Genomic DNA, 11461 nt, shown 5'->3' on the forward strand with positions numbered 1-11461 from the left:
AAAAGTGAAAGGGATAAAATATAGAAAAAATTAAAACCGAAAATGCTGGAAAGACTCAGCAGGTCCGGCAGCATCTGTGGAGAAGGGAAGCTCGGGTTAACGATTGAGGTCAATGATCCTTCGATAGATCAGAAAGGTTAATCCGACATAATTTAAATAAGGAACGGGAATCAGCAGAGGGAAAAACTTCAGACAATCAATTAATTTCACAGATCCGTGCAATTGTGTCCTTTATCCACCGTACAGATCAGGGCAAATAATAATACAAAGGAACAGTTAAATTCAACGTTATGGTGGAAGAAATGAATTTTAAAATATTTTTTATATAAATTGGACCCGTTTGGAAACATTATCGCTCTGAACATCATCAAATTCGGTTCCAGTCTTGGTGTTTCTGAATTCAGCGTGCTGGGATTCAAACCTGTTGGAATTAACTGTTTGGAAGGCAGCTATACTCACCATTATAGCACCTTATTTCACTTGGATGGAGAAATAGAGAGTTTCTGTGGAATTTCGGACTGAATTGTTCCCTTTGGGTTTCTGGCAGTTTAATCACAGACAATAAATCGTTACAAAAAATCATCCCCTGAACAGACACAACAAGCTGGTGGAATTTCTCATTCATAGATATTAAATAAGGGGATGGCAAAAGCGAATAGGAAGAGGTTAGGAAGAAGTCACAAAAACAATTAGGGAAGCAAACAGGAACCACGAAATCAAATTATCAAGGAATATAAAAAGTAAAAGTAAATTATTCCACAGACACAAAAATAACAAAAGGAAAATCAGAATATCTTGAGTGCCACTCAGGGATTCACAAGATAAACTCACAGGTAACGTCAGCGAAATGGCAGAAATATTGAATTATTACTTTCCCTCAGTATTTACGCGGGAGATTAACAGGGTGAACATGATATTAAAGGAAGAGGTCAATAGAGATATCAAGACATTTATGTTAAAATGGTGGTAGAACTCCTGGTCCAGATGGATTGCATCCGCACATAGTAAGTGAAGCAAGGGAAGAGATAGCAGAGGCATCGTTACATATATCGGAAAAATCATTACATAAAGGAATAGTGCCAGAGGACTGGATTACAGTTAATGTGATTCTTCTATTTTGAAACAGGAGATAGAACAAATCCAGTTCACCAAACATCGGTGGTAGGAATGATCATGGAATCATTTAATCACTGATGCAACAGAAAAAATCCAGAGACCGAAAATATAATAAAGAATAGTTATCACGGATTTCAGAAAGGGATGGTTTAATAGTTTGGCAGAAGGTTTGACAGTTTAAATCACAGTTCAAAATAACTTATCTGCTTTTAAATTCTATTCCTCGAGAATGTGCTGTGTTTGCTTTTTTATGGTCTGAACAACCTGTGTTGCTACTTTCAATGATTTGTCAAACTGTACCCCTAAATCCCTTTGCTCTTCGACCTCATTTAGACTCGTATTTTCCAATCAGTATGTGGCCTCGTTATTCCCCCAGCAAAATGCACCACCTCACACCTTTCCATATGGAAATTCAATGGCCATTGACACGGACTTTCAGCAAGCTTATTAAACTCTTTTTTTTATTTTTTGCATTTTTCCTCAGTGTAGGCTATACCCCCTAAATTATTTACAAACATTTAATACAGCATTACAACTAATGCTTTGTATAATACAATGTTCTCCATTCCCAGTTTTTCTAAATCCCACTCGTGCAATATAATGTGAAGAATGAGTTTATCTTCTGTCCCTCTCTCATCTGCAAACTTCAATGACCCGGGGTTTGGGGACATCTACTGGCCGGAAGCAGAACTGCAACAGTTCGGAACAAATTGCTCAAACCGGACAATGTGCAGTGTGAGCGTGTTTGTGATTGGTGGCAGGTATTAAATCTGATTGGTTTCTTCAGATATCCAATCAGATCGATAAAGGAAAAATGTTGTGACATCAGTCCCAATCACAATCATTATATTTCCCATCCCTCATTAGCATAGGGCTGTGGGGCTGCCTATTTAATCCGAGCTCGGAGCGGATTTCGGTCATTTCTGAGTTTGAAATTGAGTTTGAAAATGCCTGAGGACAAGAAAGCAGCTCCCAAGAAGGGCGCCAAGAAAACCTTGAGTAAAGTACCAGCCAAGGGCGGCAAGAAGCGGAGAAAGGCGAGGAAGGAGAGTTACTCCATCTACGTCTACAAAGTGATGAAGCAGGTTCACCCCGACACCGGCATCTCCTCAAAGGCCATGAGCATCATGAACTCCTTTGTGAACGATATTTTCGAGCGCATCGCGGGTGAGGCTTCCCGCCTGGCACATTATAATAAACGCCGCACCATCAGCTCTCGGGAGATCCAGACCGCCGTTCGCCTGCTGCTGCCCGGGGAACTGGCCAAGCACGCCGTGTCGGAAGGGACAAAGGCGGTGACCAAATACACCAGCTCCAAGTAAAACTCCACAATGTACTGAAAAAAATGAACACAAAGGCTCTTTTAAGAGCCACCCACAGTCTCTCTGAAGACGCTGTACCGACACCTCTGGATGGAATCATTTTACGGTAGATAGTTTGACACTAACTGTCTCTCTATAACTTGTCCTTTTGTGATTTCTCTTGATATCGGACAGATTCTCATAATCACTGCCGGGTATAATCTGTGTGTCGATGTTCAATTTACAGCCAATAAACAAAAACGTGTCCCTGAACCTCTCATTTCAGTTCATTTTCCGCCCCTTACCCCGCGTCTGACACTTCAGCGCTGTTTCAAGGCGGTGGATTCGAGTTCGGTCATTTCTTTCTCCTTCTCACGTTTGTTTGTTAATTATTCGGGACAAAACGAGGCTTTATTCCCGCCCGATTGAAAGGGAACGGAGAATGAAGCGGTTTGTAACAGATTCTGGAAGTTGTGACGACAAATGTGGAATAACAGAGTAAAAGATGAGATGTTTAAATATTTGTTTTTACGCGACATTATTTACTAAATCCGCTTCTTGTGTTACAAATATATTGGCGGGCTTTTCAAATTTCAAAAAAACGGTTCTGGTCGGTATTTTCCGCCCTTTTCTCATTGCCGGCTATTGAGTGGTGAATGAAACAACCCTCTGATTGGTTTAACGAACAGCTCAATGAGATTGAGAACACATGGACCAACCACAAGTGCCCCCAATGCAGTCCTCCAGAAGGTATAAGAAGGTCGAGTGCAGGAGGATTTCTTCATTCTTTGTGAAAGTGTTTGTGAGATTGTGGAAATGTCTGGAAGAGGAAAAACCGGCGGGAAAGCTCGGGCCAAGGCCAAGTCTCGCTCATCCCGGGCCGGACTGCAGTTCCCTGTGGGCCGTGTTCACAGGCACCTGCGGAAGGGGAACTATGCTGAACGTGTGGGTGCCGGAGCCCCGGTCTATCTGGCTGCTGTGCTCGAGTATCTGACGGCTGAAATCCTCGAGCTGGCCGGCAACGCGGCCCGCGACAATAAGAAGACCCGCATCATCCCCAGACACCTGCAGCTGGCCATCCGCAACGACGAGGAGCTCAACAAGCTGCTGGGAGGGGTGACCATCGCCCAGGGCGGGGTGCTGCCTAATATCCAGGCCGTGCTGCTGCCGAAGAAAACCAGCAATGTGAGCGCCAAGAGCAAGTGAAGCGGACACGATTTGATCTGATAAACCCAAAGGCTCTTTTCAAAGCCACCCACTGTATCGGTGAAAGGGCTGGTTACTGTCGAAGCGAGTCATGAATCAATTTAATAGGGACTTGATTCCGATCCGAGAAACTAACAATAACTTGTTCAATGCATATGATCCAGATCGGTCTGTTGCAGTACTCGCTTCCGGACAGCAGATGTCGCCAATCTCCCATAGATTGATCATTGCAGATTGTATGGTGAATGAGACAAAAAATAACAAAATCGTCAGAATTGTCAATTGGGCGGGTGGGATACAGAAATACCAGGGACGCATATGATTATTTTCTGTCTCATTCTCGGACAACACTGGCTCAGTCTGAGTTATTTTGCCCAGATTTGAACAGATGCTGACTGATATGCTGATTATTGTGTCAGCGATTGCTGAATTGAGAATGTGAGTGCAATTTCTTTTTGGATGTGAGTGAGGGAATTATTCTGTCCCTGTCCGTCCCACATCTGCTCCCTCCCTTTTATGCATTTCCCATTCAAACAAGTTTCTCAAGGCCATGCGATTTCAACCCAGGCGATCACAGCTCTTTCCATCGCCGATTTGGTGGCTCTGAAAAGAGCCTTTGTTGCACTTGGTGCTGAAGCCGGGTCGGGTTTAGGCGCGCTCCCCGCGGATGCGGCGGGCCAGCTGGATGTCTTTGGGCATGATGGTGACTCGCTTGGCGTGGATGGCGCACAGGTTGGTGTCCTCAAACAGCCCCACCAGGTAAGCCTCGCTGGCCTCCTGCAGGGCCATGACGGCCGAGCTCTGGAAGCGCAGGTCTGTCTTGAAGTCCTGAGCGATCTCTCGCACCAGGCGCTGGAAGGGCAGTTTGCGGATCAGCAGCTCGGTGGATTTCTGGTAGCGGCGGATCTCCCTCAGAGCCACAGTGCCGGGTCTGTAGCGATGAGGCTTCTTCACTCCGCCCGTGGCTGGAGCGCTCTTCCTGGCCGCTTTGGTAGCCAACTGTTTGCGAGGAGCTTTCCCGCCAGTCGATTTGCGCGCTGTCTGCTTGGTCCTGGCCATTTTCTCAACAAATCTCAAAACAACCTGAGACCCAGAGAGTGTTAATACGGAGTCAGCTCTGGGGCCGCCTTTTAAAGGGTCTAATTTGATCCGCCCCTGGCATGTGAATGGCTGAAGTCCCACACCCTGTCAGGGAGGGACCGCCCCGGGACTGTGATTGGCACATTTGAACCGAGCTCTGTCAGTCAGACCGAAACGGCGGGAGGTATTGTGCCCCAATTGGCTGAGCTGAAATTTAACATGAATTTCAAAAAGCCCGCCAATTTCAGGTCATCAAATAACAGTTTCAAGAAAATCTCATTTCCCTCAAGCAATTTAAGAATCCCTCTCTTTATAATCTCCATTATTTCCAATTCCTCAGCTCACATCTCAAGCTGTTTCACATTCCGGTTCATTCTCTGATCTGCCTGTGAACGAGCGGGAATTAAGCCCCGGTCATTGTTTTCCTGAACCGGACAAATTCCAGCTTCAATTTCAAAAATCCCGCTAGTTCCAGCCCGGTGAACCGCTCCTCAAACAGAAACTTCACATCGACCTGATAATTGAATGAAACACCGAGCAGAGAGGACACAGCGGGAGAGGTTGTGAGGCGGGATTTTACTCTGAACGGAGAATGTAATGTCTGCGGAAAGACTCTGTATCACCACCTGTTCATTTATACCGTGAAACCGGGAATTCCGCTTTCTCTCGGGATGGCTGATCTCCCTTTACTGAATGTTGGGGAATCTCCCCATCTTAATTAAATATCGGAAACTGCTTCCCCACTCCTAAATCTTTCCTCTCCCCGTTCCCAGGTCAGTGCTCTCTCTGTGAGGCGGTGGGTGGCTCTTAGAAGAGCCTTTGTTTTGTGTTCGGTTAGAAAGGGTCGACTCGTTCAGCCGCCGAATCCATAGAGAGTGCGGCCCTGCCGTTTCAGAGCGTACACCACATCCATGGCAGTGACCGTCTTGCGCTTGGCGTGTTCAGTGTAGGTGACCGCGTCCCTGATCACATTCTCCAGGAAAACCTTCAGCACCCCGCGGGTTTCCTCGTAGATCAGACCCGAGATCCGCTTGACACCGCCACGGCGAGCCAGGCGGCGAATGGCTGGTTTGGTGATCCCCTGGATGTTATCACGAAGCACTTTCCGGTGCCGCTTGGCTCCGCCTTTGCCCAGTCCTTTGCCTCCTTTACCTCTGCCAGACATGATGATTCTTCACTGAGATCGCTGCTGAATGAACAGCGAACTTATGCTGGTTCCCTTTTTATGCAGCCTGTCCCGACCTGACTGAAACATTCACAGGATGATAGAGGGAGGGGAGGAGACAAAGTGAGACATTAAACAGAGAGGGGAGGAGACAGAGTGAGATATTAAACAGAGAGGGGAGGAGAGAGTCAGAGTAACGGACAGAGCAGAGAGCGGCCTCTGATCTTCCAGCTCCACCTCCAGCTTTCTCCACCCGCCAATTTCAAACCGTTTATCGATAACTGAACCGAAACACAGCGCTCCGCACATACCCTTATAGACTCGGGCTTCATATTCAAGGATTTCCAGAAACTCGGAGCTTTTAAATAAGCCCCATTACAATTAAGAGTCAGTGATATTCCTGCCCAAATACAGTCCCTTCTATAACATATCTACCCGTCTCCTTCCATTTCAGTGGCAGACCCGATTCTATCTCCCCACACATCCCCTCCCAGACCGGTTCAGCAGTTTACAAACACTTATTCCAGCTGATTTGGAGAATCTCATGTGTTGGGGTTTGAATTGTGATAGCGGCGGATCTCCGCCAGTTTTACCCTGTCACGGACTCTCGCCCTGAATCTGTGAGAAAAATGAACTGGGACTGGAGCCGAACACACGCCAGTTCGAGTGAGGACCGGCCCGGACATATCGGAAACTGCTTCCCCAGCCCGAGATCGTTCCCAGGTCTGTGAGGCGGTGGGTGGCTCTTGGAAGAGCCTTTGTTTTGTGTTCTCTCTATTTTATTTCAGACAGTGGGGTTGGGGCGTGGGTAGTGAGTCACCAGGACCCTGGGTTTATTTTCAATGATTTCCATCTGAAATCTGAGCCCGGCCCCGGGACAGGAATCATCTGATTCCTGGGTCAGCTCTTTTCTGAGAGACGTGGGTGGCTCTGAGAAGAGCCGTTGGGTTCAGATGTTCACAAGTTGCACTTGATTTTTTACTTCTTTTTGCCCGCTGCTTTCTTTGGCTTTGCTGACTTCGGCTTGGGCTTGGCCCTCGCTTTTTCTACCTTCTTCGCCTTCACCGGCTTGGGGGTCTTGGGCTTCTTAGCCGCCGCTTTCTTCTTAATTGGTGATTTCGCCGCCTTTTTCGTGATCGATTTCTTGGCAACAGGTTTCTTGACCGCTGATTTCTTGGCGGCCGGTTTCTTGGCCGTTAATTTCTTGACGGCTGTTTTTTTGTTCGCTGGTTTCTTTCCGGGAGATTTCTTGGTTACTTGTTTCTTCACCTTCTTTACCACTTTTGCCTGAGTTTCCTTCTTAGCGACTCTGAAGGAGCCCGAGGCGCCCGTGCCCTTGATCTGCACCAGGGAGCCTTTTTCCACATTTCTCTTGATACTTAATTTAATCTGGGAACGGTGCTTCTCCACATCCAGGCCTTTGGCAGCCAGAACCTTCTTTATCGCGGCCAGAGATATCCCCTTGCGATCCTTGCAATCCGCCACAATCTTGAGGATCTGTTCGCCCAACGGGGGACCGGTGGGTCGGGGAACCGCCTTCTTCTTGTTCGGAGCATTGGTTCGAGCGGCGGCGGCGGCAGGAGGAGCCGTTTCGGCGGCTGCAGTGTCTGTCATGTCCGGGACTCTGGAGAAAATCTCTCTGACAGTCAGAGCTGGGTCAGAAATGAAACGAGAGGCGGCGGCACAGAGCAACTTAAAGGCACAGAGCGGACGGGGCGGAGACACCCTGCTGTCAGCTCCCGGCCCCTCCAGCCTCTCTGTGTTTCTCTCTCCTCTTAAACTCGCCGGTTACAATTAAAAGCGGGCACTCCAGAGTCCCAGACTAGCCCCTTCCTATATCTAACACCGGAATGTTTGCTGTCGAAAAACTTTCACCGGAATTGAAAGCACCAGTTTCGATTTAAACCCGTTTCATTGCTGCACTGATCGCGCTCTCTCACCCGATCGCTGACACGATCTCCGTTTTTCGTCTGAAATCTTGAATTGAACTCAAACCTTACCTTAATTTTTCACTTCGGAGCTCGGCAGGGGAGGAGGGCGATCCTTTGACAGGGATTTTTTTAAATTTTACTGTAAAGCGACCCGGAAATACGGCGATGTGACCGGCCACACAAACACAGTGACATTAATCTAATCCGCCCGCCCCTTTAACACACTCTCTCTGACACAATGTTCACATCTTCACATTCACAGGACAAACTGGTCGCCAGATTGACAATTCCCGGGACAGGCTTTCCTCCCCGCTCGGCCTGTGCTGCAGATTCTCGGGTGTTAGTTGTAGTTTCCCAGCTCAGTAACTGTTAAACACTCTGAGGCCGGCGCTCCTCACAGTGTCTGGTCCCCAGATTCAGTGGCAGGAGTCAATCACAGCTGTTGGTGTGATAATTCACATCTGGTTTTAAAATATTATACTGTTCGTACACAGAAATATGTTTGGTTAAGACGATAATACAAATTATCCGCTCTGGGCTCTTCCAGTCTCTCTGTGTTTCTCTCTCCTCCTAAACTGACTGACAGACAATAGTAACTGGTGTCCTATCCGTCCCATTCTCAACACCCAGAGACGGCTCGTTACAGAATAAATTCAACACTAACAGGCAGTCCAGTGTCAGGCCGTTCCAGGCTGTTTCTCCCCACCTTTCCTTACTGGACTGGAGACTGATAAATGCACCGTCAATCCGGCTCATACATAATAGAAGGGACAGTGACTATCTCACCAACAGCACCGGAGGTCTGTTCACAAACACTGAATCAGTCTTTACCTTCCACCAGGGTGTCGATATTAAGCTCAGTAACAGTATTTCGCTTTCATTTACAGCGCTGGAGAGAGAGAAAGACAGACCGACAGATAAACAGACAGACAGAGACACACACACAGACAATGTATCAGTCTCACACTTCCTATCAGTATGTCCGTTTCACGCTCAGTAACAGTATCCCACATTCATATGCTGTGCAAAAGAGAGAGAGAGAAACTGACCTGTAATGTCCAGCATTCACCCAGTAACAAATTGGAAAAAATATTCCATTCCAATTGCTATTCCAAGGTGGAGTGACAGAAGATGCAGTCTCATCTCTCACTAAAATTATTTCAGAGACAGACACATTATTAATCCCATTCTCAGGGACAGTGTCACACATTTAACCCTCTCTTGCATGTTTCACCCTTTGTCATCTTGCAGCTCAGGCCCATTCAATATTTCTCTCAGTGACCGAGAGTTTCATTCCGATTGAAATAATCTGGGACTGTTGCTGTCAGATGTTAATCCCACACGGTCGAAGCCAATATACGGACTGCCACTTTCCTCCGCTGTTTCTCCAGGATTGGTTTGAGAAATCGTCCCTCCAGTTTCGGAGTCACGCGTTGCTTTATCAGTCAGGGAGCCAAGAATGAACAGAACCCATTGGCTCATTTCACAGCCGCCCATTTTATCTATGAAAGGCCGTTTACCATCAAAAGATACCGAGAGAAACAGCAGGGATGGAAACATCGAGTTTAATAGTGAGAGATTGTAAAGTCAGTCTGGATTCCAGCGTTAGGCACTGGTGGAATCCCATCTGTTTCCCATTCTGGTGCCTGTTCCTGCACAGCCTGTGGACCCCATTCCCTCTGACCTTTCTGAGAGTGATAATATACATACTGTGTGTGAGAAGGAGTTGGCTGCACTGTTCCTTTGTCTCTGGGGGAGGAAACTTCACATTCATTCTGGATCCTTCTCGGATTTGCTCAGACTCTGAAAAATTCCGATTGGGGAAAGTTTCCATCGATTTTTGTATTGGGAATTAAACCAGATATCTGCGCATGCGTGACCCAGCCCCGCCCCCAGCGCTGATTGTTGGTGAGCAGAAGAGCGCATGCGCGCTCCCCTCCCCCAGCTCGGCCTGTGGGCGCCATTCCCTCACTGAGCGGAAGAAGATGGTTTGAAACAGCCGGGAATGGAGAGATCACGACCCCCGGGGGAAGGGAGCAAAGAGCATCCTCGTTACAGCAGATCATCGCTTCGGGACCGTGTCCGCAGATGGGCTCAGAGATCGGCATTGAGTCCGGGGGAAGGGCCGGGGAGTCCGGGGTCTGTTTGTAAGAGGAGGAGTGGATCAGGAACTGGTCCCGGAACATGGAGGGAGCGGGGGAAGGGAGAGGTCATTCTCGGGTTGTGTGTGTACCGGGTGTGTCCAGGGGAAGGGAGAGAGAATGGGAAGAACCTGCTATTTAAAATCATTGCTGCTTTCTCTCCCCAAACCAGTAGTGAATGGTCCTGGTTTAGTTCCAGTCTCACCCTGTTTATTGTTATTGGACAGTGAAGAGTGGAACCAGAGCCGGACAGTAAGGATGTGGGGAGTTATACAAAGAGCATCTATTGAAGGCACCAGGTGAGAAGTGTGAAGGACACATTTCTAACAGCGGCTGTTTGCTTTCAGTTGAACGGTTAGTCCCATGGGAGAGGGGATTAGAAACCCGACCTGCACAAAGGTCCCTGCCCCATCGGGTAGTCCCATTCATGGATCAGTGCAGTGGTTGCATTTTGTCTGGATGTCACTAAATTGTTCTAAAACAGCCTAACACACCTGGTATGCTGAAGCTGAGTGCTGCAGTACTGCAGTCGAGTCAGACACTGACACTGTATCACTGGTTTTCATTTGTCGATGTACAAAATAATTATTAACAGAGCTATTAAACTGATCACTTTTGTATTTTCTACCTCACCTGTTATTGTGTAACATGCGATAATTTTCTTTCTGCAGGCAAATCCGAGAAGGATCCAGAATGAATGTGAAGTTTCCTCCCCCCGAGACAAAGGAACAGTGCAGCCAACTCCTTCTCACACACAGTATGTATATTATCACTCTCAGAGCACAGAGACACAGACAGGTCATCAGTTCCACAGTCTCAGACAGCAGAAGTAGTCAGTCCCACACTGATCCCAAGTTCCAGAGACACATTTCCAATCCAACAGTCAAACAGAGCAGGTGAGGCAGACACTGTTCCATTGCACCCGAACTCAGTCCCGCTGACAGGTAGATACAAAAATCCCAGTCCAAAGTCACACTATCAGATTGTCAATTTCCAAGAAGTGCAGCATTCGCCATGAATTAAAAACCAGATTCCCCGAGATTCCAATTGAATACTAGCCCAGAACTCTCACACCCACACGGGAGTTTAATACATGCAGTATCCATTCGAATAGTGTACCATTCGAATACAAATTGCAAGTCCAAAAATCATGTACAATATCAGATTGAGAAATGCTGTGACAGTGTAACCTGAGAAACAAATTAGATACCAGTTTATAATACACTCATAGCATGAGATTTAAAGATACAGTATCAATTCCTTTACTGCAGGCTGATCGACACATTATATACCAATTCAAAAATGTCACCATATCAGTTTGAAAGAAATATTATCATTCACAACAGTACTCACAGAGATACTGATATGATACTCGTCCAAAAAACACAAATCTTCTGATTAAAACCTCCAGCATCAAATCTAAAAGTGTATCCATGTTTACCAATTAAATACTGGGAAAAACTGTTTAAACATTAAGATCGTAAAGCTACAGTATTGAACACCATAATGTAATCTGAGAGA

General features: G+C 46.9%; 2 protein-coding genes across 2 annotated transcripts; one reads left to right on the forward strand and one right to left on the reverse strand.

The window, feature by feature from the left end:
* Positions 1 to 3233: 3233 nt before the first annotated feature.
* Positions 3234 to 3811, forward strand: LOC137312672 (histone H2A-like). The gene has a single exon (XM_067979188.1). The coding sequence runs from the start codon at positions 3234 to 3236 to the stop codon at positions 3621 to 3623; it is 390 nt and encodes a 129-aa protein (XP_067835289.1). The 3' UTR covers positions 3624 to 3811.
* A 2847-nt stretch (positions 3812 to 6658) lies between these two features.
* On the reverse strand, positions 6659 to 7482 carry LOC137312596 (histone H1-like). The gene is made up of 2 exons (XM_067979122.1): positions 7147 to 7482; positions 6659 to 7101 (listed from the first exon to the last, which is right to left on the reverse strand). The coding sequence occupies exons 1-2, from the start codon at positions 7480 to 7482 to the stop codon at positions 6847 to 6849; spliced, it is 591 nt and encodes a 196-aa protein (XP_067835223.1). The 3' UTR covers positions 6659 to 6846.
* Positions 7483 to 11461: the final 3979 nt, after the last annotated feature.

Source organism: Heptranchias perlo, unplaced genomic scaffold, assembly GCF_035084215.1.
Source record: "Heptranchias perlo isolate sHepPer1 unplaced genomic scaffold, sHepPer1.hap1 HAP1_SCAFFOLD_43, whole genome shotgun sequence".
Taxonomy (NCBI): domain Eukaryota; kingdom Metazoa; phylum Chordata; class Chondrichthyes; order Hexanchiformes; family Hexanchidae; genus Heptranchias; species Heptranchias perlo.